Below are 27,248 nucleotides of genomic sequence, written 5' to 3'. Positions count from 1 at the left end.
GTAAAGCGCACATAGCCACAGCAATGTGGTGACCCTGCACACGATCATCTCTGCCGCCCCCCCTCAGGGCACACGGGGCTGTATGCTGTTGGTCACGCTCCGGCCCAGAAATGCCATTCACCAGACTGCCGTCTTTCATCGCCATCTCCACAGCAACAGCGCCCTAAGTCACCGTGACAACGAATTCCACCTGGGCTTGTGACACTTGTGCCTCCTCCACGCTCACCATTCAATCACGTCTCCCCGTTTGCTCTACAGCCCTCCATCGCTCTTCATAACTATTTCATATGTCCTCTAGTCGGCCTCCCCGCTCTGTCCCCGCCACAGTCTCTTTCCACGAGCCCATTTGATTGCCCTTGTTGTTCACATACCTTCTGGGGTTCCCCATTATTGGTTTGCATTAACCTATCAGGGGACCCTGAGAGAAGCAAAAAGTTTCAGCAAAGGCAGCCCCTGCATTTTTTGCACATTACTTAAGACAGTGTAGATGGAGAAACACACAGAAAAAAAGCAAAATCCTTTATTTATTTATTTTTATTGCATACATCCTTCATCCCCTCAGACTGTACAAATATACCTTTAAGTCAGTGATTTAGGAGCACGATGTGCCTTAGTGGCATGTAATCCCATCAGATTTGCAATTAATTACAATTTTCAAAAGTGACACAGTGAAACTGGGGCTTTTGGGCCTCTTTAACGTCCGCAGCTTGATTCCCCTGTTGACAGAACAGCCGCAGCTGGATGTAAATAAATAAACTATATTTATAACGTGTCAGATAATAGAATTCTGTAATCACGATGAATAATAATGGTGAATTCACTCGACTCTGTGCTAATCCAAACATGCACAGTGCGCCTAACCCTCACATCCTGAAAGCACTCTGCTGCCCTCATGTGGTCACTCTGACTGTGACGAGTGTGATGACACTGAGGATAGTGAAAATATTTGCATTTGTTTGGATTTTCTGCTTTATTACAATCCCCATTAGCAGCTACCTTTGCGATCGCAGATGCTGTGTGCAGAATTGTTCCGATATTTAAAAAAACAAAAAACATCACAGTGAATATATTTATGAAATCACAAGCTATTAATTCAATGATTTGAGTTTAATTTTAGGAGTTTAAATAGACTTTTAAAATAGTCGAGTATGCCACGTATTCCTTTTTTACTCTCACTAAATCAAAAATCACATATCTGACCTTTGACTGTGGCACATCAAATGTTTTAATGACAGGGGTTTTCCTGCTCAGAGTGGGGCTGTTGTGAGCTGATTATTCTTATAAGCACAAATGGTCCACATGTAGTTCAGGCAAGGAGTCTGACTTAACTCCTTAACAGAATTGTGTGGTGCCTGATATCGGGCATGCTTTTAAGCTTGTGTCTGACTTGTCGTGTCTGAGTTTCACATTCTTTTAGGGAGTTTCTGTCTTCTTACATGTCAGGTATTGATTATTGTGTTTTGGTGTAGATTTTTGTGTGGTTTTATCTTCTGTCACTGCTGTGGTTTCAGTATTGTAGTAGTGCATTTCCATGTTGGGACATCACTGCCTCATGGTTTTGAGACTTCTTAATGGTCCTTTGTATTTATCACTGTGATTTTCTTGTCTGTGTATTTTATCTTGTTGTTTCTGGTTTTACTTGGCTCTTTACAGCTGCTTGTGCCTTGAGTTTTACTTCTCCCTCGTGATTGTCTTGATTATGTACATTATGTCCCTTTCGGTTATCACTTCCTTAGTCAGCCCTCTCTCCCCCTCTTTGCTTTGTTGGTTTTCTGTTGTTCCTCGAATGCTCCTTGTGTATGTGTACTATATTCCTGTGCATGGGTTGTTTGTGTCATTGTTGAACCTTTGCATTCTTTCTCCTTTTGTTTTTTTTTTACTTTAAATTAAGTTCACTTTTTGTTTTGTCACTCTATATCCTGAAGCCTTTACTATGACACAAGTTCAGCGTATCCAGGGTATCGTTCTGGATTAATTTCTGGATTAATTTACCCTAACACTGGATGTTGGGATAAGCAGTCACGCAATCCCACACCGTGTTGAACAGGAAAGGGGTGACAGTGGCAGCATGGGCATACAGAGGTCTGAGGGATCTTCCAGAAAATGGTGACTCTATTTTCCAGAGAACTGATTGGTCAGTAGACAATCATCTGGTCTGCATTTTTAACTGATTTGCGAAACACAGTTTTAAATACATCTTTGTGTAGCTAAGTAAATGATAAAGTAAATGACACTTAAATAAGTGGTTAGAAATATTGTAATCCCATTGTGATTGTCCCTTAGTGTTAGACATTAACACTCAATAAAGTTTCTATCTATAAATATGCCTACATATGTTTTCCACTGTAAACAATTTGTTCAATTGAACAAACAATCACTTGCCTTGTTGAATGATATGTGACCTCTGTGACCTCTCATTCCTCTGCATACTACCACTCTGGTGCACCACATTTTCTGGAGACTCGGGTAAAGAGAGGGGCTGAGCTCTCAACTCACCACCTGGACACCTCATTCATACTTCCAATAGGTGGTGGTAATGCACCCGCCCAAAAGGCAGAAGAAGAACGTGAGCTGTGTTTTTAAGGGGTGTCCAAATTCATAGGCTGCATCCTCCTGAGGACCCAGCGTTGCGGTCTACGTGGGCCGGGTTGTTCAAAGGCCAGGTAGGCCAGAAGTGAGCAGCTGTGAAACTGGACAGTCTAGCCTTCAGTTTTGCGTCACCAGCTGTCTCGGTGGAGTTTAATATACTCTAAGGCTATCCCTCAAAACATTCTATGTACAGCATATAATCTTTTTCAAAACCCTGACTATAGACCCCCTGGCCTCCCTGAACTCTTAGTAAATGGGCACAACATTACAAAACTCCAACATTAGGGGATTATTTACTAATGCTTTTTTCCCCATATAGATCCAATCCAAACTCCATCTCACATCTGTTCTCCTGTGATCAAAAGAAAGAGATCTTTAAAAGGAGTGTTAAAATCTAGCACATTAAGTCTTCCATTGACATAAGAGTTCAAAAAGAACTGTTTTTAATGTAGTGTGTCCTATTTTTCCAAATAAAGTTCAAGAGTAACTTATCAATACTCTTTTATGAGTTTATTATCGAGGTGCAATGCCAATGCTGCGTATGTAAGACGAGAGATGCCTTCTGCTTTAGTTATTAATACTCTATCTTTTAATGATAAATCTCTTAAGAGTCACTGAGTAAATCTGTTTTTGAGTTTCTCTAGAATAGGATAGAAATTTTGAGTAATTCTTCTTTCCTGGTTTTTGGTTATTATAATACCTAAAAAGCGAACTTCTTGTTTTATTGGAATGTTACACAAATCTGTTTTCGAATATTCTTTTATTGCCATAAGTTCACATTTAGGAATATTCAAGTACAGTCCTGGGAAACGTGGAGATTGTTTCAACAGCAATAGATATTTGATGTTCATCTTTTAGGAATAATGTGGAATAATGAATAATGTGAATAATCTTTGCCAATTAGCAATATACCTTCTACATTGTTTGACTTCGTATGACTAGACAACAGTTGGGCAATTAACAAAAAAATGTATGGAGAAATGGGACAGCCTTGTCTTATCCCTTTTTCTATGTTAAATCTGGGTGAAGGTGTTGGTGTTAATTTAATACTGTTGTTACTGTTATTGTATAATCACTGAAGAGAAGTAAGTACCAAAACCATATTTATCTCGAGCTTGAAATATAAATTCATGCTCCACTGTATTGAAGGCCTTGTGGAATTCTAAAAATAATATGAATCCATTGCTATTTATTAGGTCAGAATAATCCAGAATATCTAAAACCAATCTGATATTGTTAGTTATGTGTCTTTTGGGCATAAAGCCAGATTGGGTTTCATCAATAACCGAGTCAAGAACCGTCTATTAGCTAAAATTAGAACAAATGCTTTATAATGTTATTTAATAGGCTAATTGGTCTCCAATTATCAATCATTAATAGTTCCTTATTATGCTTTGGAATCAACCTGGTCAAACCTTGATTCATTGTACTGGGAAGTTGTTGGTTTCCTATGCTTTCTGCAAACTACTCAAGAAGAAAGGGAGCAAACTCTTCAGAAAATGTTGAGAAGGGTCTGGCTGCAGCCGCTCTGGAGCGCCATATTTTGTGACCTCCACAGTAGGCTGCATGGATACAGTGGAAACCTTGGATCGTAAAGGGTTGGGACAGAGTCTTTCATATATAAATTTGCCGTTAGTAATTTCATAATTCTATGAATCATCTAGTCTGCTTGCACTGATCATGTTGGTAATTTGTTTGCGTTACAACAACGGTCATTTTTAAATTTTGTTTTTTTAATCGTGCTCCAGGAAATGTTGGCAAAGAGAGGAAGTGAGGTAAGGTTCGCGCATGCGTGGTATGGGTTGGGTTTCAGGTACGGATCGGGTAGCGGCGACAAATGCACCGCAGCGGTTACAATACACAGCGGCTGTAACGCAAACAGGGGAGAAAGAGGGGCAGAGGACGAAGAATGACGACGCTGCAGTGTAGATGCATGGCAGAAAAGAAGTTGTTTCGGCGGGAACTTGATTCTTGGCGTTACAAATTGATACACTGCGTCGGTATGGTTCATATGCAGTTTAGTATTTTGTAAAAAATAAAACATGTAGTGAATGGTTTTGTCCGGCAACAGAGGGATCGCTACCCGAGCTGTGTTGGTTCCTAGCTAACTAGCAGCTACTGCTTTTAGTGTTCAGTTAAGCCAAGACAGCTGGTTAGCTAGCTCCTTTTGTCTGCGCTTGCTAGCCCTTCGCCGGCGTTAGCGCTTTCTTAGGTCTTTTCATTTCTGTCTTAAATTGGATTGTAACCAATAAGATATGATGCATATGCCCAACCAAGATATGTAATTTTATCTATCGGTGTACCATAACACCATCAGTTATATTAGTAACAAACAGTTATAATTGTTTATTGTTCGATGGCTATGCTATAGCAGTGCTTAGCTAAAAGCTGTTGTTATTTCGGGAGGATGTTGTTACGTTAAGTAAGCTAATGTCAGTGCAATGCCAGGAAAGCATTCATTTCAGTGGTGTCCGGTAACGGTTTTTCTCGGGCTCTCTTCTAATTTGAACGCAGTTTTTTATGCTACAGTAGCTGGTGATGTTAGCATAAGGCTGGCGCACCTATTCGTAAGTCAGTTTCCTACTGTGTATAACGTCTAAACAAGGGGTGTCAAACTCGTTTTAGCTAATGAGCCATATACGGTCCAGTCCGGTCTCAAGTCGGCCGGATTTATAAGACCACTGTACATTTGGTCACAAAAAAACTCGATCTTTTTTTTAAAAAAATTTTTTAAACAAAGCAAAAAACTGACATCACCCAAAATATAGAAGACTCCCGTAAAATTTTGTCAGACATCAAATTATTTTGGTCATTTAGCAAATATGATGATTGATGTAGTTTCAGCATTTCTCGATGTTCTTTGCATCGTCTGGTATTGTATGTATCACAGTTAAAAAGGCACAAAATAAACCTTTACATTTGTTTTTGTGATTTAAAGAAATTGCCTGTATCTACAGTTACATTTTAATTCCTGTGAAATAATGCTGTTAACACCACACCAGGAAATTTTAAATGGGAGTAATAACAACTTCACGGTAATATTCACACTGCATGTTTGACACCTCTGATCTAAACTGTTGTGACAATGGCATCCTACATGTAATCATGTATGTGTGTTTTTCAAGGTTTATAAAGAGTTCATTGTAAACATCTAAATTGTTCTGTCTTCCTGAAAATGACAACATAGTAAACAGTTTTGAGAGCAGATTTTTCTCAGATCTTGGAGCCCTAAACCATGCACTTGTTCGTATCAGCACTGATGGATTGCTCCCATTTTTGTCTTGCAGGGTTTGAAAGCATTCTGGAGGGAATTTATGGCCCGCTGCCGAGAGACCTCAATTTATTTCATGGTGGGTTGTTGGTTGTATATGCTCTTTACCATTGGCTTGTGACTATAAGAGGACTGTACATTTATTTTCAGCATAAGCGATGATATTGCCAAACAAACAAATCATTATTCTTGCCATGCCTTTTGTCTTCCCAACGCTGTCCCATATCTATTCTTATAATATCAGACCTCAAACATGTGTCACCAATATTAAGGCTTTTAAACCAAAAAAAGGTTAGCATTTGTTGTGGGATTTACTTAGCTATTGATTGGTATTCATTACGTTATTTAAGTAGTTGAATCAGAAACTACGTATTCAGTATGATTCATACTTGTACTTCCCATTTGACTGTAATTTTAACCGTATATTGTTTTTAAGTAGGACTCAAAAATAGCAAAAACGATTCTTTTCCTGCTCATTTAAAAGCAGTCCACTTCCTCTTTAACTCATAATTTTACATATATATGCTCTATGCTGCCTCGAGAGAAAGCACAGCAGATTGCATTATTAGATTATTTAACAACTATTGTTAACAAATTATGATACAGTTTCACTGATCCTAGAGGCAAGTCTAAATATTTTCTGGTATTCTAATTTCAATATTTTGTTAGACCTAAAGCTGTGGTAGGAGTAATCAGGGACTAGATTTTCAAAAGCCTAAAACTGAGCCCTGAGGAGATAGAGTCCATTTCTGTGTCAGATGACTGTACAGTATGCTGAAAAGTAGAGTCTCCAGAGCTGCCAAAACCATGTTGAGTAAACTGTAATGTATCAGCTGAAATTTAATCTTCTTTGCCTTTGCCATGTGTTTATGTGTGACCCATTTCTCACCTGCTAAAATTCTGCAGTCACATAACAACCTCAGCGTCACAAAAGCCCCCACGCCCTGGAAACTTCCGTCACTCTTTACGGTGTGCTCCAAGGCACCACCAGTATGTCAGCCTCACAAGAACAAAGGTCTTCACAAAATATTTGCAGTATATAAAGCAAGCAGTTACACCATAAAACATACCCATGGTGCCACTACCCTTTGTACTTATATCAGGAAGGAGCACAATATCGAACCTGGAAGTCAAATAAATCTAACCTAAAACACCAGAATTTGGTAGATCCCTGAAAAAACTAAAGAAAGTCTTACTTTCTGTCTCTCTGATGCCTTTATTAGCTTCGATCATGCCTTCACATCCCTCTAGCACTCTGTGGACACCAGCAGCCAAAACATACAGCTTGCTTGACACTGTCTGGGATTTCATTGAAGTCTGCAGTGTCATCTGGGGTTTGAGTTAGGCTACACTGGAACCTAGTCAGATGACGTGATGGACTCCTGGCTGGGTGGATGATTTGTTCAGTGAGGCATTCATTTGAGACAAGATCAGGGTGGGAAAAAAATCTATCTTAAATGAATGATAAGACAGCGCAACACCACTGTGCAACATTTTTTTTACTGCCACCCTTAATAATTTATTTTCCACACTATAAGGCACACTTAAAATCCTTTAATTTTCTCAAAAATCCACAGTGTGCCTTAAGTATTAATTCCGGTTGTGCTTACTGACCTTGAACCAATTTTATGTGGTACACAGCGCTCAAAAATCTGACAAAAAATCTTTTAGTACAACTTTAGCTACGAAGTCGCACCGCTTGATGTATTGTCGGAGGATTACGGGTACCGTAGTCAAGGGCCTCGCGGAGTAATCTGGGTCCAAAGCTGCGTCTGCTTCAGGTCTCGAAGTCAAACGAACACTGCGGCATCACTGAGAGTTACAACTGTCTAAATTCTTTCATCTTTAATAAAATGAGCAGCGTTGCTGCTTTACCAGGTGTGACAATTAAGTTTAACATCCAGGTATCCATGAAAACAGAATTTCTTAAATTTAAGGGAGTTAGAAGTTAGCAGGAAGTTAGCTCGCTAGTTTCCACCTAAACATGGTATACCACGTTTTGAGTGAGTGATTTGTGAAAAATATAAACATACAGCTCTGCTATCACTTCCAACATAAATGAAGACAGAAAAGTAAACAGCAGTGACTTTTGTAGGGTTACTGAAGTTGGACTAGCTGGTATATAATGCTGTGCTATGTGATCGCTAGCAACATAGCTATGTTAGCATAACATAAACAGTGAAGCTGGAGGATAAATGCTAATGCTTGTTTTGCTTAATGCGCTTTATGGTCCAAAAAAATACGGTACTAACGATATGAAATTAAAATATACTTAATTCATATAAATTGTGCCTTCAAAGTACCAAAATATCCTTTACACTTTAATTCATAGTATTTTAGGCATCGGTCTAAAATTATTCTGGAAAACTGATATTACATGTACCTTTAAGAAAATCATAGCAAGGCTTTCCATGATATGAAGTAAACTGCTGATGGGTGTAGGTACATCCAACCTCAGAAACATTTTAGCTCAAAAAGTCAAATGCAGTGGCAGCTGATGCCGCTGTTTAAATACAAGCGTGCAGCACACTATTGGCAACAGTAAAATTACTGGCAACTGTAGGCATTTACATTTAATGCAGCATCATATCTAAAGTCTGATTTTAATCACTTCTTCAATCAGTAATGTATTCATGTAATATACACTTGGATTAGAGCAAGATGGTTACTTAAAATGTATCTAAAACAATTTGGGGTAATGGGTCATATGCAGATAATATAAAATATATAATTTATAGGACATTTTATTCTGTTATACATTTACAGCTCAATGTATAAGGTTGGAAAATTATATTTTCAGTATTCTTTTTAATGCTATGTCATCTAATCAGACAAGAGGTGAGTTGTGCATATACCATGATGAGGCATCATGTGTCTGTCTGCCAGAGGTGGGTAGAGTATCCAAAAATTGTACTCAAGTAAGAGTAGCATTACTTTAAAATATTATTACTCAAGTAAAAGTGAAAAGTAGTCGTCAAAAAAGTTACTCAAGTAAGAGTAAAAAAGTACTTGGTGAAAAGACTACTCAAGTAGTGAGTAACTGTTTGAAATGTCCGGTTTATTTTATAAATAAATGTTATCAGACAAACAAAAATAAATAAATATACAAATTTTAGTATTTTCAAAAGGAATATATGTAAAAACGTCAACAAAATAAGGCACAATTCTGATTTCAGTTTTTCACAACATAAAGCTTTTTTCACCAATACCTACAGTAAATAATATAAATATATAAACAGTGCAAACTATTTCCAGTGACAAGATATGCTGTAAACTTTATATTCATTTTTGCTCCAAATGGCACAGCAGCCTCAGAGAAAACATTAGAACGAGGCATCTTCAACATATGTACATACAAGGCAGCTCAGTTTACCATAAGTTGTATGGGTGTGCATTTTCTGGATATTTAGCAAAAATGTGCCATTTCTTCACTCAGTGAAGTGATGGTTAAGCTTCAGCAGCAGTTTGCTCTCAAGGTTCTTTCTGTGAAGCTGTAACTATTAAGCAATGAACAGGAGTCCTGCATGACTGAGAAGTCCTTCACAAGCTCCAGATGCAGGAAGAGCTGTATTGATTTTGATTGACAGCTTCTTGATGTGAGGAAAGCCATGCAATAGATCCACACCTCCAGTGAATGGACATGAAAGGTACCTCTCCAGCTCCCCTGCTTCTGGCTTTCCTGCCCCCATGGATCCATCATCTTCGTCGGTTAGGCCGCTGTTTGTACTGGCATCATCCAGCTCTGTGTCTAGGTGATGTCTGATGAAGTTGAGACCTGTATGATGTATGGTTTTCAAAAGAATTAGCTCTGGTCATTATAGTGCTGTATACACTGCCAAGCTGCGGATGTTTGGCAAGAAAATTTGATCACACTGGAGATGTTTTTTTACTAACTCTTGTTGAAAAACAAAATCTTGTCATTCATATCCCGCACAAACACTTTGCAATGAATTCCAGATTAAGTTTAAAATAAGAACGCGTGCAAGGCTAAGCAGTGCTAGCCATTAGATCCTCCTGTTTGGCTGTTACTCTGGGAAAGACGAGAAAGACAGTGATGGAAGCCGTGACTGGAGCTACGATGTAGCCTCTAATCTCTCCATGGCTGTCTTGAGAAGGCAAACACCTCAGTCTGGCTGCAAAAAGATAAAACCCGCCCCTTCCAACCACAGGGGAGGGAGACGGATGAAGCTAGCCTCCAAAAGCTGGGCATACACTGTGCAATTTTTTTTTTTTTGGCCCATTTTGAGCCGATTTTTCAGTCGCGCAACCGTTTTGGGGATCGGCCCGAGTTTCGCCTTAACCGTGTGTTGTGCATCGTGTAGTATACATGGGGTAACGAAAAGCAATTAAGACCTCACGACCAGCTCCCAATCATCAATCGTATGGTCGCAAGAACATCAAACCTGTTTGAAATCCTGTTGCCCCTCAACGTACCCTCTCAAACTGCGCATGCACAAACACAGAAATGAAAGTGAAAAGGCGGAGCAGCGTTTGATATGGACACGAGATGGAGGCACAAGTTGTAGAACTGTGGCAAGCTCATCAGAGTACGTAAGCGTAGAGCTGCCACCCAGGCAAAAGAAAAATACCTGAAAAGTTTATTGTTCTAACAATATACTTTTCATGTTAGTGCAATATACCTTTCACGTTTGAACAATATAATATCACGTTATTACAGTATACATAATTATATGTTCATACAATATAATAATCACGTTCGTGCAATATAATATTTATATATATATTGTATTGCTTTTAAGCAAAACATTCTTTGTATATGAGGCCAAGGGTGTTCATCCTCTTCAGCTCTAGCGTAGACAGTTGGCGCTGCCATGTTTTCATGTGTTTCTTCTTTCCGTGTGTCCGCTACTTTGAAACGCTGGGGCCCCTCTGCCCGCCACAGTTTCAAACTGGTCATGTGACTGCATGGCCACATCTGATTGATAAAAAATTTACCGGAAACTCCACTGGCGGCATGTTATCTAATGTGTTAAACTAATTATTTTTTAAAAAGTAACGAGTCGAATTTTGCAAATGTAGTGGAGTAAAAGTACAGTTTCTTCTTCACAAATGTACTCAAGTAAAAGTAAAAAGTATTGTGCACAAAAGGTACTTTAAAAGTACATTTTTTTTCAAAAACTTACTCAAGTAAATGTAACGGAGTAAATGTAATTCGTTACTACCCACCTCTGCTGTCCGCATTCACACGATTCACTACACCTTCTACAGTATTAGTTGGAATTAAATCAAACTGATTGTGGGCTTCACAGTTTGTGTTCAGGGTCACATTTGTCATTTTACAGGCACTGATCTGCAATAGATGAGCTACTGCAACAAACGTTCTGGTTGAGAGTAGCTGTAAAAGCAGTTCTTGTTCAGTGTATTTTGTCGCCTTAAAAAAAGGGGGGTGTTAAACAGTTATGTAGAGTTCATTGAGGCAGGAGTGACGGTCACTTTAACTGGTTATAAAAAAGACAAGCATGATAAACTGTTAATCAAAACCATTCTATTGAAATCAACATTAGCAGCTAATTGATTTTTAGATGCCACTTATGAAAAACTCTAGTCATTCTTCCGTGTGTATTGTCTATATATGATAGCGTGGCTCATAATGAGATTAGTATTGTGTCAGCAGCATTTGAAGTGGCTGGTATAAGGAAACAGAATAGAAACCCCTGCTGCCTGTTGTCAGTTTTGGTTTGATCCATCAGCAGTACTGTAATACATGGTTATGCGATATTGTGTCTTTCAGACTGTGAACCGGAAGAGGTAGATGACTGGTCTCCAGAATCAAACTGCTCTCCGTGCTCTTTCTGCAACGTGCTCCTGGACAAATCTAGTGTAAGGACTTTAGTTTTGATAAGCCTCAGAGAGGTTGTCTTTCTTTTTTCTTCACCCTAGAGTAAAAAATAATTCTAAATAAGTAATCACCTTTCTGTCTCTGTATCTTCTTCTTTTTCCTCTTTATCATCCTCTCTAGGATCAAGCACCTGCAGCCACGTCGCCCCTCTCCTCCCCCTCTGATTACTCACCTTGTCAGGCCCCAACCATCTCTGAGAGCACCCAATCAGCACACAAGTTCCTCCAAGCTGTGTTCCACAAGAAAGGTGAGTCAGGTGGATTTGGACAACCTCGTTGTTATGTAGAACTGTTAATATACTAAGAGCTCCTATACTGAAAACAGCTGCCAAAGTTGACATAAATATTAATGTGGGGAATAACCAGAGAGGAGTATCTCACAGTTCCTGTCTACTGATGTACACAATGAACTGAATTACATTATTGACCTAATACACATTGCGGTTACTGTGGTGTAATTGGCATGTCAAATCTCTGCTATTCATGACCCACTAAGTGTTCCCAAAGATTTAGGATGCTTTTAAGATGCTTGTTTCTAGTGTGGTAACATCAGAAGACATTTTTTGTTACAGTGGATTTAATTTCAATATCTCATTAAAAACGCTGTTTAAACACTGTTTTCTAGATCAGTTTTCTAGTCTTTTAAATAATGCATGTTAAAATTGAAACCAGTGATTTTAATTGTATTTTTTTTCTTTCTCCTCCTGTTAGATGTGCACCTGAGCAGTGATTCCAACATACCTCAGATTGCTCAGGAGCTGATGAAGAAGATGATAACCACATTTGCTAAGGAGTATGCATCCAAGTGCCTGCTCCACACCAATACAAATGGTGTCACAAGGACCTCATCACCCTTGTCTGACGCGTCCGAAGCATCTGACGCCCCTCTGGACCTCACAGTGAACCGAACTCCGGAGGAGAACACGATCGAAGGTAGAGAACGCATTTAGTGCACGCATATAAAATTAAATGTTATGTCTGACTGTAACATGGGCATCCTCCTGAAGGAACCAAACAACTGGCACTCAGACTCTGACACTTGTCTTGTAACAGATGGTGTGCTGGACCTCTCCAACCGGAACTCTGCCTGCTCAACAACTTCGTCATCATCAGAGAATCACAGGGGATCAGGGTAAGTTTTTGTAGTTCTCTGACTGCATTTTAATGTGTCTGGCCTATTGACTTATCCCTACTCTTAGTTAAATCTGGGTCTTCTTCACAAAAACAAGAATGCCGTTTACATAACTATGGCCCATATCCTATGACTAGAAAAAAATCACTTTGGTTTGCAGCAAATCCACATTTCTGAGTGTGGTACAACAACAGCTATATAGCATGGCAAGGATTAAGAGGTTAGCATGAGCACTGTGTTTATTACTGTCATGCTCACTGCTCAGCTAAATAGCACCTGTTCAGCCTGAAATACACACATTCCTGTTTTAGCAGTGCTTTGGTTCAAGTAATTGTAATAAATTGTGAGGAGCTAGCTTGTGTTTGGTGTTGTGGTTCTATGGGGTTTACTCTTTTATCTCTTGAGCGGTAACGTCACAGCAATGGCCGTATTATAACATTTGCCAGCAGTTCAGGATTGTATAATGAGGAGAGCATTTCAGTACTTCACAACCATTTTACGTCCGTTTTTGCTAATACAATTAATGATGAGTTTGATTATCCAATCTTCAAGCATGTAGGACTTTCACTGGATATCCCCAAACTACAGGGGTTTTATGTGAGCACCAAAGTAACCCCAGCCATTCACAGACTGTCCCACCTGGACGTGAAGAGGCTTTGCTGCTGTGTGTGAGAGACACAAAGCAGCAGTGTGTGTGCGTGCGTGTGAGGGCCCACAAACAGACTGAGAACATACAGACATGAAACTAACAGTCGCAGTGATGTTACCAACACAAGGCATAAAGGAGTGGACCCCTCGCTCTGCACCCCCTTGTCCCCTATGCCACAAATCAAACCACCTCCATCACCTCCATCCTGACCCTGCTGTTTGGTCCTCACATCCCTAGGAGGCAGTGCAGGCAGAAGGAATACACTGAGAGGAGCTGGGAGCTGTCTGAGGGATTGCTGTCCAAGGCCTTGAAGGATATACGATCAGGAAGGCTGCAGGAGCAGCGGGCTGCGTTGCTTTATGGAATACCCCTTCAAACCCTGAGACAGGGTCTGGATGGCTGGGCTGAAGGGAGGCTGGGAGTGCTGCATCAGCTTAAAGCAGGAAGCAGAGATATCAGGGATGAAGTGACATCATGCAATGTGATGTCAACAATGCTGGGTGGCGAAGCACGCCTTGTTTTGCAGAAAGTGGCAGCATGGGCAGAGCGAGCAGAAATTGGAGGTGCTGTCGAGGAGCATGGGGACTTTAGTTTCCCTTCATCTGTTCTTGCCTTTTATCAGCCGGGTAGTTTACAGAAGACCCTCCCTCACTGTTTTCCCCAGCTCAGGGATGCTCTCCAGCCCCCTCCAAGCCCCACCCCCAGTCTGGAGCCACCCACACCCCTGCGTATTCCTCAGGTTCGTTGTGCGTCTGACCACAAAAGGTCAGTGTCAGCTGAGAATTGCAGCATAGCTGAAAACCTACATCAACGTACCTCATCAAGCGAAGGTACTGCCAGTTCATCAACAGCAGCTGCCAGACCTTCATCTCTCTTCAAACTCAGACCTCCACTCTTGGCACAAGGATGTCCAGGCAGTGCCAGCCAGTCACCTCATCGCCTGGGACCACGTGGATCCTCACTGGATGAGTCAGAAGATGGGGCAGGTTGCCGGGATAAAGACAAGCAACCTAGAAAGAAGCGTGGGAGGTACCGCCAGTATGACCACGAACTGATGGAGGAGGCCATCACCATGGTGATGGCTGGTCGCATGAGTGTGTCTAAAGCCCAGGGGGTTTATGGGGTGCCCCATAGCACACTAGAATACAAAGTGAAAGAGCGTACTGGAACACTGAAGAACCCACCTAAGAAGAAATCTGCCAACTTCTGTTTGTCCAGTTCTCACTCGTCTGGTTCTGGTAGCACGACCAGTTCCACTAACTCAGGGAGTCTTGCCTCAGCTGCTGACGCAAAGAGGTTCTAGACCACAAACGCCTCAAAAACACCTCAACACTTGAACACATCACCTCCTACAAGATAAATGTTTTCTGGAGACACTTGTTAAAACACAACACATGCCTTTACAAACTACACGGATATTAATATTCAGGTCTTTTAACTCTATGTCTGTGATGTGATAGTCATACTTAAAGCTGTATTTCTCCTGCTTCGTTCTGAGTCCTTTGGTTAAAGCAGCCATAAACAGTACTGCTTTATTCAGGTAGAAGTCCTGCTCATCTTGATCTAGACGAATGATTTAGATCGTTTACTTTGTTTATGGATAGACCAACGTGGTAAATGAATTCGGATCAGAGCCTGAGGTACTGAACCTCTTAATTCACCATCTCCTTTCGTTTCACTGTACTATTGTCAGAATACTGTTTTTCTATTTTTTTGTTTGTTTGTTTTTTTCCGTTTGGGACTGCTGTGGAGTTTCGTGGCTTGGTTATTAAGATACCAGTATGTGATTACATCTAATTAAATCATTGATAAGTTAATGTTCAACAAAATGTAACCTATTCATAGTTTAACATTAGATCACTTAGTAATTTTTACTACCACGATTGATCAACAGAATTAAAAACAAAGGCTTTTTTAAAACGAGAATCTGTTGGTGATATAGAATAAAATTATTTTACCTTCAGGGTAGTTGTACTGTGTTGTACATCCTTTTCTCAAGGAGGAAAAACAAACAATGATGGCTACCCAAAAAGATTGCTCAAGACTCAAGTATGAGAAACACAGTTGCAGACCTTTTAAGGCTGAAAAATAAAGTGTGACTATCATATTTGTTAGCTGTTAGGTTATTAGGTTATTCAGGTTTAATTCAATTCTTAAAGCTCCTTGGTAATGGAGCATTGATGATTGTGATTTGCAGCTTTCTATCTCTCTGGGTATGTATACCTAGGCTTTTCAAGTGACTTAGAGCCATTAAAACTATTTAAAAACTCATTTCTATTGTTAGAGACCTCTACAAACAGGGAGCTTGTACAGTATATATGCTGTGGTGGCTACATCTTGATTATGAGTTTTTGTACAAGAGATTAGCTTAAAAAAGCCATTTTGTGTCCACATATTTCCTTTCATTCTCTACAAGCTAATCTAAACACTGTATTGAGTGTAGTTGGAATGCAAACGTGCAGCATGTTTTAAATGTGCACTGATAAGCTTGGGAACTGTATATTATTGTGTATTTGTACCGTTTGTGAAAGATGTTCTTTTATTATCACAGATATTTACTAATTCTGCTACTGTAGCTGTATTACTGCAAACCTCATACCATGACCGCTGCTTAACTTTTACGGGACTGTTTTCCTGGCACATGGATGCGTAGCTACAAGAAAAACTCATTTCAGTTAACGTTTTAACAGTAATACCGTTAAGCCTAATATTAATATTTGTTTTATGGGTAGTCTTAATGTTATAGATGGTCGACTGTGTCAGCTACTGGAGGTTTCGGTAGTTTAGGTTTTTAGTGAAATGTTTAAACGGCGACCACGCGGCTATTCAGTGTCAGGCTTTTAAGGCTTCTTTGTCTGCGTCTGTAAAAATGCTAAAAGTTTCGTCTACACTCATGTCTGCCTCTAGAATGGGCTTTTTTGCCATTAATAGTGCTACTACCAAAGCAGCATTTCAGGGTTACCCACACAAAGCTGCTTTACTTTGGATTTGCTGCAATGTCAGCCTTCCCCCCCCCCCCCCCCCCCCCCCCCCCCCTTCTCTCTCTCTCACCGTCTTTAACCTGTTGCCACATATACCTCTGAACATTCTCTGCCTATAGCCCAGTGTTAGGTTTCAAATCAAGCTTAACATCTGTAGGAGTTCTTTATCTCTCAAGAAACAGCGAAATGTAAATTCACTGCTATCAACAACAGTTAAACTTAAAAAAAAAAACTAGCCATGTGGCGTGTAAAATCTTTTTTTTTCTTTCTTTTTTTTCCTTTAAGGTTGAAATTCTGTCTTGCGGCATTTACAGATTTTTATTTTTATTTTTTGTTATTAATGTCGGTTTTTACAAGTTCTTCAGTCACAAAATTGTGGCATTTCAACCTTTGTAATTCCTCCAGCTGTGCAAATGTTGTCTCCACTTCTGAATGTCTGTTCTTATTGCGGTACATGGTGCCGGTATCTATGGCGACAGCTCAGCACAGCATGTCTCTATTTTGGGAGTTATCTACTATTTATATCAAAATGACTCCGAACACGCCCTGAGAAATTGAAAAAGGACATCATTGTATTTGTTTAATTGCAGCTAATTCTGGGAACACACTTGGGCTTTGAGATTAGGGCTTTTTAATTTTTGATTGAACTGCTGGCAAATCTTTGAGGCAATGTAATTCTGCTATTTATGCATAAATCAATTATTGCACTATGATTTATAAAACAAAATTGTTTTTTTGTAGAAACTTGTTTTGTGTTGTTATGGCATATTTATTTATTGATTGCGCTTCAGAACTGTGATTTATTTTTTATTTTTTTAAATATTGTGGTAGTTCTTGATTTGTAACGGGGCACTTTGATGCATTGTGAAATGTGTATTGCTACAATTGCATGAATGCTTTTAAATGTTAGCTCATATAATTTATTTAGTCCAGAAATTATACTGCTGACTATTGTGATTGTTTAGTGGTTTTGTTACTATTAAATTATTTTAATGATTTTAAAGAATAATTTGTCATAACAAACTCAACAATATAGCCTCTGTAACACCTAAAGTACTTGGAAAGTTTCCACCGCAGAAACTAGGCGGAGATGGGCAGGTGGTTTTGCAACATATACACCTTTGTATATGTTCCAGTTGTAGGACTAATTTGTGAGGGTAGATATTCCTGCCCAGAAAAGCTTCAAGTGGGGCTCAATGCTGTTAGGTTAAATGTTGAATAAGCACTATTTTTGAAAATTAGCAACCTGTCAAAAAAGACAAAGAACATGAAATTGCTGTAAACTTGTTCATGTATGAAACAGCAATGGCTGTTCGAGACCCACCACCACCACTTTTAAATTAAACACAACAATACAGCAAACTGCCCAGTAGTTGGAAGAAATTATTTAACAAGTCGATCAGAAAAGTTTAGCTTGAACCCCACCACCAAAGTTGCTGTTCTACCTCCTGAGCAAGGACTCTCTTGGAGGTACACCCCAGAATTGTAATTGTACCCTGGTTCCTTCAGTGAAAAGTTCCTGCAGTGGAAACTTGACTCAACACTACAGAATGTAACACGTAAACCTGGCCTCTTGAAACCTGACATGGTTTGGCCGCAAACAGTACTTAAATTGCTGGAGAGAAAAAGTAAAAACTTGAAAATAGGTTGATATTAAATCAGTTACTTGATTCTATAATTAAATATCTTACTTCTTGGACCTGCTGGCTGTTATGAAAATTAGAGGGCTTTTTGAACTGTTGGTTTGTTGATGAAAGTGCTGTTGGTTTAAAAAAAAAAAAAAAAAAGTTAAGTTGAGCGTTTCTTCAATCATTCCTTCTGCTGTTAGCAGAATGTTATCATTTGCCTTCAGCAACTAATCAATAAAACAGTTCTTTAATCAATCGCCTGTTGTTATTTTTTTTCTAGAATAATGGTTTGCTTTACAGTTATCAGAGTTGTACTGCAGATCAAAGGTTTTACAACTTTTTACAAGGGCTAGAATCCAGTAAATGGTAAAATGGTAAATGGCCTGCATTTGTATAGCACTTTTCTAGTTCCTAAGGACCCCAAAGCGCTTTACACAACCTGTCATCCACCCATTCACACACACATTCACACAATGTAGAGCAATGCATCATGTCACTTCCTTCTGCAATACATCAACATTATAGTGGCACTCCAAAAATGAAAGTGCATTTGGGGGAAAAACTACACGGCAAACGCTGCTAAATAGGCTGCATTTACAATATCGTTTTCCTGGTGTAATAAACCACAAAAACATCTTGCACTACAAGCTACATTCCACTTTTTTTTTTTCTTCAAATGTTATTATTTAAGCTGAAAGTTTTGTACCATTCAGAGTTCATTTTATTTCATTATTGATGGTTAAAACCCCTTAGCAGTCCAATTAGTCCCCTAAACCATCCAATGTACCGTGGGCGGTACGTCCGACTGCTAACAGGCTAGCAAGTCTACTGCCAAAAAAATTTACTGTGTAACTTTTTTTTTCTTCTTAAGCTTATTTCAAACATTGATTTCTGTAAGGATACATTACCATCATTTCATCACAATATGTTGCCTACATCTTAAGCTGCATATCACATTTTCACATTAACTCTAATAATGCGGGTGCAGTCTTGCAACCAGCACAAACTCCAGTCTCATCTATAAAATATATGGAAGTCAGAAATGACAAACTTTCAGGCAGTGCTGTTATGGAACAAATGCAACTTAAATGTGCTTGCTGCTGAAATTTTTAGTCTTCATTATTTTGTGTGCATGCTTTTTTTTTTTTTTTTTTTTTTTTCTCATTTGAAACTTTGTGAGTAAAACATTCTAACTCCAGTTTTTACCTTTTACCTCTAGCTCCCTGGTGCCATCTTTCACAGAAGACAAGGCAGGTCAGCAACAGCGAGGGACTAAGTTTGGTCAATGTTCTACATTGGATGATGTTCTGAGTTCTCTCTGCCCAGCTCACCAATCCTTAATCTACCAAATCCTCAAGTATGCTTGCCATGAAAAAGAGATGCTCAGGAACGAAAGGGACACTGTTTTATGTTCCAAGAAGCTGCATTGCACTTCGTGTCAGAGTCTTGTTGCAGCCTCTCCTGCATCGTGCCATTCACCTTGCACACCCTCTTCTAATTTATGCTCGTCCTCTTCCATATGTTGTGAGAAACGCAGCTTCCAAATCAAGAAAACAACAGATGGAGAGGTAGGAGATGGAGACCCTCCTTGTCCTGTTCTGAAGAGAGAGCAGAGTCCCTCTCCTCCCCCTCTTTCCCCAATCCCGTCAGATTTCGGTAAGAAATGTGATGAAAACCCACCCTCTCTGCTTCACCAAGAGGAGGATGTTAATCTCATGGTACAGAGTTTCGTAACTGCAAGCTACGAAGCCTCAGATGTCAATGCAACTACAGAAGATGCTGAAAGTAAGATTGCTGAAAGAAGTCAGGCTGATAAGAATCCAAGTGGGACTTCACTGCAGGATGTCATGGATCGTTTTAGTGAGAAACTGGAGACAATAACACCTCTTGACAAGGACCCTACTCTGGTTTCTACGGCTATCTATGTTTCTGAAAAGGAGCAGCCGTTATCTCCCTCAACCAGCTACAACCTGCCTTTTCGTGCTGATGCCCATGTCACTGAGATCATCACCACAGTGCTTCGCACAAGCAGTCCTAGTGATTACAGCTTGAGTGAGCTGTTTAGTCGCCAAGACAAAGAATCCAAGTCACCCGTTACTAGATCCCGTCATCGCCAGAATGTTGAAAAACCTAAATGCACCCCTGAGATACAGAACAACAATGACCAACAAAGTTCAAGTGTACAAAAACAGGTAAATACAGTGGCTACAAGCTCAGCTAAACAGTGTGTTTTGTCCTGCAAAGAAGGTGGTGAGGGTTGCAGTTCTACAAATGACAAAAGCCACAAGGGATCCCCATCAAGTGAAACCACTGAGGCTGAAAGATCAGGTAAAAGGAAAGCTTGTGCTATTAAAGGGAGAGTGTGTCATCTGCTTAACATTTCTGAGGGTGCAAGAAGATCAAGGAGAAATATAGTCCCTCCACCGCGGTTCTCCTCCTATGTCACAGAGCCCAGACGTATGTTCTTTGTTGCGTGTTTCTCTGAACCTATCTTCAATCAGAAAGCACAAAAGGACAAGGCTTCATCTAGCACCAATCATATGTCATCCAAAGATCCAGATGCTAAGGATGCCAACGTAGAATCCAGAAATGACGTTTCTTTGTCCTCATGTGTGAACACAGGGAAGCTTGCCTTTCAGTCAGCAGAAAAAGGACATGAACTATCTCACATGGAAGTGAAAAGTCAAAGCCAGGTCACTCCACAGATTGTGACTGCAAAAGACCAAAGTCCTAAAAAACATCGCTCAGGCAAAGAGAACAATAGTAGTGACAGTGTTGTCCCTCTGTTAGGACGGCTACGATCAGCATCATCAAAAAGAGTACAGGACTCATCAAATATGGATGTCCCTATAAATTCTGATACCTGTCTTGAGAGTCTTAAAAATTCCCAAGTCCAGTACACTAGTCCAATTAAACTTATGTTTGTATCACCAGTAAAGGATAAAGAGGGAGTTAAATACAGTCTCAAATCAGCAGGCTCTGGTTCTGGCTCACAAACAGAACATTTTGATCCCTGTGAAGAGTCTTCATGGTCAGGGACACTTCAGAAGCACACAATCCAGAGCAAAAAGCCTGCAATATCACAAGTAAAATCAGTTGTCTCACCACTAAAATCTTCTGCCTCATGCATACGGTCTTCTTGTTCCCCAACCAAGTCATCTTCTTCACCAGCCAAGTCTGGTTCCTCAACACGCAGGTCTCCTTCATCACCAGCCAAGTCTGTTTCCTCAACACGCAGGTCTGGTTCTTCAACACCCAAGTGTGATTTGTCACCTGCCAAATCTGGTTCCTCAACACCCAAGTCTCTTTATTCACCATACAAGTCTGATTCTTCAGTATCGAAGTCCTCTTCCTCACCAAGCAAATCTGCTTCCTTAACACGCAGGTCTGCTAATTCACCATCCAAGTCTGGTTCTTCAACACCCAAGTGTGCTTTGTCACCCGCCAAATCTGGTTCCTCAACACCCAAGTACGGTTCTTCACCACGCAAGTCTCCTTCTTTGCCCAGGTCCCCTTCCTCATCACCTAAAGATGCTTCCAGAGGATCAGGTGAAGGTACTCCAACTAAGCGCGTAGCTGGAGCTGACAGCCAGGGATTATCAGGTAACTCGACTTCTTTTCATGAAACCACTCCACCAAAAAGGCGTCCTGGGCGTCCGAAGAAACTGGGACCACAGCTGGAGCAAAAAGCAAAAAGGCCAATTGGCCGACCCCGTAAGCAGAAGACTTTGGATTCCGAACCTAAAAATGTTAAAATGGTAAATGGTAAATGTCAGTTGGCACCTAATATTGAGGAGAATACAACTAAAAACCTCAAGATAACAGTCGTATATGGCCGTTCGAGGAGAAACAAACGATTGGTGTCAGAGGGCTTTGACCAGCTGCAAACAGAATTTCATGACGCTTGGCGAGCCGTAAATCTATTGCACAACTCTAAGACCAGCTCAGGTAGTATTAAAACAACCTCAGAGGAGTTGGATTTTGTCAGACCAGCGAAAAGGCCTGCTCCTCAATCTGGCAGTAACATCAAATGTCAAAAGCATGATGATTCTGTTCGCTCAAGGAAACCAGGTAGACCTGCAAAGGTTAAAATCTCTGGAATCTCAGTCACAGTGACCACAGTGTCACCTCGTCAACGTAAAATTCAAATCAATAAAGAGAATAGGCAGTCTCCTGAAATGCTGGCTCCTAGGAAAGTACTTCTACAAGACTTCATGTCTGCCAAAGAGCCCAGGACAATCAGTCATCAGTTAATGAGCAAAAGGGGTCAAAAAGAAGAAGGGAAAGAAACAGATGATGGTAGTAAAGATGAACTCTCCAATCAGCCTGTAGTACGACACTCCAAGAGAGTGAGAAAGCCATCAATACACTTTTTGCATGCTGTTGCCACCTCTACATCATATAGCCGCAGCAATGCGCTGGTACGACGCTCTAAACAACTTCTTTTAAACAAGGCAAACAGTGAAAGGAGACAGGATGAGCAGCAAAGTAGTTTCGAAACTTCAGGTGAGAAGAGAAAGTCATGTGGACCACAGAAGAAGGGCGTTTCTCTAGACGTAAGCAGATTGGCAGGGGTATCTGTTGATTCGATCTTTAGGTCTAAAGAGACATTAAGGTGGTGGGCAGCATCAGCTGAGGAAAAGACAATGAACCAGGAGCTCGCCAGACGAATAAGAGTCATCTCTGACACTTGGGTCTCAGACGCTGTGGACAACCAAGAAAAAGAATTGGCCCTCGATTCTAAACTAGGCACTAAAGACAGCAGTTTATTTGCCAAGAATTCAAATCATTCCTCTGTGGTCCGAACACTGTTTGACTGTTCGCCCAACAAACCAAGGTCCTGTAGCATGCAGCAGATCTGCTCCTGGTTTATGGAGACCACCGAGACACAATCTCTGGCCATTGTCAAGAAGGCAAGCTCCCGTAATTGTTACGAACTTATGCACTTCCCTCGTTCTGCTAATGCAAAAAGTGTTTGCCACAGTCCTCAGGCAGAGCGACTCCGCAAACACATCAAGAAGTTTGCCAAAATGGTGCCAAAAAGCCCTTTACAGCATCAGAAGGCTCAGAGACGGCTGAGGAAGAGAAACAAAGCAGCTGTGTCAACACACAGACGACAACTTTTTACTTTAAGCATTGCAAGCAAGCGCACTCGCCAAGTCCAGCCGTTGAGAGGCAAAGCATTTAGTATATATCAAGCCACTCTGGTTAGAGCAAGGACACGTTTTCTAACCCGGAAAGAAAGGGATAGGTGGCAAAATGGGGCTAGGGACAGGAGAAACATAAAAGCAGTATCATGTTGTAGAAATGAACGTATAGTAACTGGACTACAATCTAAACGTAAAGCATTATACACATCCACAAACGATCGGCACTCTGTTGGTTTGGAAAACGGTTCTGCCGCCTCTTCGGTTAGCCAAACTCGGGAACTCGTGGATGTACACAAAGAGCAGAACCTTTGCTCCAAAGCCTGGGGTCCTGAAACGCTGAAAGAGTGCCGGGTGTTTCTAAGGAAGATCAACTCTCCTGATAGCGAATCGGCTGAGGAAGAGTGGGACTCTTGTACTGTGACACTGGAAGGGTCACCTTCTGCATACCTCTTTGCAGAACAGGACAGGCAACTGGTAAGATTCGTTAAAGCTGTGAAAACTGAAAGAAAAAGGAGCATTAATAGGACTGCCTCGAAAGAGTTGGCAGATTCTGCATCAAAATCAGTCCAGGAGCAGGAAGCAAAGCCAGCAGGGAGGCAGAAAAGAAAATTCAAGAGTCCCAGGGTTGCGTCTACTGAACCACCACAACCACCACCAGCGAAAATCTTGAGACAATCGCGAATGAGGGGCCTGACTGGGCCGAGATGGCGTGACTTTGTCCTTGGTAACTACTTTTCTTTCTTTTCTTTGAATTGAAGGCATTGACTTTGCCCATGCAAAAGTTACCCAATAAACGTTTGTTCTTTTATCTTTTCCTGACAGAAAGCTAACTGAAGCATGAGGCCTCCTCTTCCTGGGAAAGGGACTGTGGTTTAACGTGGTGCCTTTGGACTTTGTGCTGACCACGTAGACTGGCCATCTCAGTATGGTTCAGTCTTACAATCAGCAGCTATGTAGCAGTCTAACTTAAAAGCTTGATGTTGCACTATTTTTATCCATGGATATGTATGTACATTTTGTCATCTTGCCTTTGTCTTTCTGAAGGTGTATAGTAGATCAATATAATAGTTACTTCAGAGTTTTAATGGAAAAGTGCTTATACCGTGAACCCTGTCAGAGTGGTCATAGAGGAATGAAAGCTCGACTGCCATCTCCCTAAAAATGTACCTTTACTGATACTAAGACCAACACTTCTTCTCGGAAATGAGCCCTTACTGTATATCTTAACCTGACATTTATCATAATTTTTACTACTTTAAGCCACAATGCCAGCTCTAAAACCCCCACTTATTTTATTTATAGTGACTCGTACTTTGGCACTGTTTTGAATGTTTAATTTGTAATTTAATATTTGCTTTTGTATTTTAGGTTTGCTTAAAGTATATTGGAATTTGATTTGAAACTTTCTCTTAATCCGAGCCTTTTGTTTTCTCTACTGCTGTCGCAAACAAGTAGCCAAAACAGGCTTTTAATGAAGGAATCTTTCAGTTCACTTAACACCCAATCTTAACTCCAGTAGCTATCTGTGAAAAGGCCACAGCTGTAAGAGTGTGTCTTGAAATGCACTAATTGGCCTGTACTAAAACCAAATATTTGATGTCATGAGTTCTTTTTCAAGAGCATTTTCAGTTGTCAATTCCCCACAAAATGCAGAGGTGTCTGTGAAGTGACAGAAATGGCATTATGCAGTTGTAGAACATAGCTTCTGGTTAATTTCATGGTTTGTGGGATCTTTCTTGTTTTTATTCAGTTATCTTTCTAAGAACGTATTGTTTTCACCCAAAGCATATACTGTATGTTGCTGTCAGATCGACTTTTTGCACTATTGAGCCCCTTTCAGACGTGATGTATGCACCGCTGGCTTTTCGTTAAAGTGCTGACATCCTGTCAGTCAGACGTATGGTGCTTTTACATTGTTTCTCACAATTTACTCGTATTTAATCTGTGATTTTTTTTATTTTTTATTTTTTTATTTGCGCTTGTTGTTCACAAATATTTAGCCAGTGACCTCCCAACTTTGAATGACTAGAATTTTTACGTTTTATTCAGTATGATGTGAAACCGACGACTGGGACCACAAAATCATCTGAAAAACTGAGCTGTGAAGAGGGTGTGGGCGTTTGTCTCATAGATTTAGGCACGATCCTAGAGACAGGTTGGCAACCACCAGTTACTGGGGAAAAATGAGTTTTCCCTGGCCAGCTGTTTAACTATTAATTTCTGCTGTTGTCACTATGAACAGGGTATTTTTCTTAAGCGTGTGCGTTGCACGTATAAGTAGCTGCAGACACCACTGATGAGTAGCATTTCCTGTTACTTTCTGCACAGGTTGTTTGTAAACTGCAACATCTCAGCGGGCAAGTCTATGCCATCACTGCAAATTGGCAGGCATGCAGATGTCTTGCACACAATCTGCTGATGCAATTTACATCACTCAGACTTGCCTACGTGGGAAGTGGAACGCACCCATTACTGCATGTATCCTGCTGAGAGAGCTGTACCCTGCCTCTCCTGCACAGGCTCAGAGAGATGTTTGCTGTTGTTTCGAAACAGAGTTGGCGAGATAAAATCTCATTGTGTACCTGGTATTTCTGTTCAGGTCTTTAGGTTGAGAGCTCAACAACTCGCAGGTCCACGCGATACGGTCGCTGTCCTAATCTCGCAAGTTCCTTTTAAGTTGCAATGCGACGCATGCAGTGTAGAAGTTGATACACTAATGTTGCAAGTTCAACATTAGTAAAAGCTTTGCCGTCGTGGCTTTCACAGAAGAGTGACCGGGGTCTTCCTTCGCACATGAAACCTACGTGTTTTCATGCTGTCAGATCAAAGGAGAAGAGTGCACGTCTGAAAGGGGCTCTATATTTGAGATTAATCCCACTACGCAGATTCCTCCTCCCATATTTTGCACATCCCATCTCCCACTACCACTCCCCCCCCCTTACTGTAAAACTAGAATCTGTTTGGTGCAATACAAATCCAGATGATTTATCAGTATGTAGTAATTATTTTATTGCTGACAGACGAATGGATGTACATGAGTACCAGTGGCCTGGGATGTTACTTCAGTTGTTTCCATAGCCATGTAATGTGATCTTAAAGGATTCTGCTATACAAACTATGTTTGCCCACCTGCGTTGGTCTCATCAGAGAAACAAAAATATAAGAATTTTTTTTTTTTCCTCTTACACGTAATAGCATTATTTACTTTTTAAATGTTGAGTTGTCACTGTTTCCCTGGATTTTCTGTTATTTTCTTAAGTTGCAGCAAGGGACGCCGACCTCCACAGGAGCTCAGCTAGGACTAGGCCTGAGAGTTGATGGGGTAACACTAATCTTGGATCAATGTTATTGTTTTTCTGCCATCTGTTCAGAGACGGGCAGATCCAAGGTGTCCAGCTGTAGGTCAAAAACTTCACCCTTTAGGGTGTGTTGTAACCTGACTACCGTTGTATGCATGTCACTATGGTTGCCGTTTCAACATAAAGGAGGTGGGCAAGTCTGTCATTTGATAAATAACCATCAGCCCTTTGTTTGTTGAAGAACCTGGTGCTATACATCTGTTGTATATTTTCTTTATCATGTGTTTTTATACTGTCCAATACAGATGCAACAAACAGGTGTCTGTGACTGAACCAATAAAGAGTCTTTTGAGATAACCAGAGAGAGGTGTGAGTTATTCATTCATTTGTTGTTGTGGAGCCAGCATGTTCTTCCTGTCTTGCATAAGCATTGTCCCACAGGCATGTAGGGCTGGTTAATTAATGACTCTAAATCTGCTACAGGTGACCTATTCAGAGTGTACCCTGCCTCTCACTTGATGCCAGCTTGGATTGACTCCGGCCCCTACAAACTTGAGCAGATGAATGGTTGTGTATCTTACAGAAATAATAGGAAATGACAAAGGTCCTCATCTAGGTGTAAACCAGGGGTCCGTTCTTCGTACCTCGCTTACTACATCCAAGATCAAATCATCGCGCTAACTTTGAGCT

The 27,248-nt window shown here is 40.5% G+C and overlaps 1 protein-coding gene across 3 annotated transcripts; it reads left to right on the top strand.

Annotated features, from left to right (window-relative positions):
- The first annotated feature begins 4,376 nt into the window (after positions 1–4,376).
- Positions 4,377–26,915, top strand: lcorl (ligand dependent nuclear receptor corepressor-like). Of its 3 annotated transcripts, XM_042223392.1 has the most exons (9): positions 4,378–4,589; positions 5,877–5,939; positions 11,613–11,701; positions 11,841–11,967; positions 12,431–12,652; positions 12,773–12,851; positions 19,329–21,289; positions 21,332–23,983; positions 24,082–26,915. In XM_042223392.1, exons 1-9 carry the CDS (start codon positions 4,499–4,501, stop codon positions 24,087–24,089), a joined length of 5,292 nt encoding a protein of 1,763 aa, XP_042079326.1. In that variant the 5' UTR covers positions 4,378–4,498; the 3' UTR covers positions 24,090–26,915. The 3 variants fall into 3 exon arrangements, with proteins under 3 accessions (XP_005928345.1, XP_042079326.1, XP_005928344.1); XM_005928282.2 differs by having other exon boundaries at positions 19,329–23,983; XM_005928283.2 differs by lacking the exons at positions 19,329–21,289; positions 21,332–23,983; positions 24,082–26,915 and adding an exon at positions 13,738–16,513 and having other exon boundaries at positions 4,377–4,589.
- The last annotated feature ends 333 nt before the right edge of the window (positions 26,916–27,248 follow it).

The sequence above is a fragment of the Haplochromis burtoni genome, unplaced genomic scaffold (assembly GCF_018398535.1).
Source record: "Haplochromis burtoni strain Fernald_Lab_line unplaced genomic scaffold, NCSU_Asbu1 Contig_110, whole genome shotgun sequence".
NCBI lineage: Eukaryota > Metazoa > Chordata > Actinopteri > Cichliformes > Cichlidae > Haplochromis > Haplochromis burtoni.
This window is presented reverse-complemented; position numbering and strand designations above follow the sequence as displayed.

Bases quoted from the DNA above. Each gene is read 5' to 3' on its own strand.
- lcorl (XM_005928282.2), top strand. From the start codon at position 4,499: ATGACGACGCTGCAGTGTAGATGCATGGCAGAAAAGAAGTTGTTTCGG. The intron at 4,590-5,876 runs GTATGGTTCATA...TTTGTCTTGCAG, and splicing joins CAAATTGATACACTGCGTCG to GGTTTGAAAGCATTCTGGAG. The intron at 12,852-19,328 runs GTAAGTTTTTGT...TTTTACCTCTAG, and splicing joins GAGAATCACAGGGGATCAGG to CTCCCTGGTGCCATCTTTCA.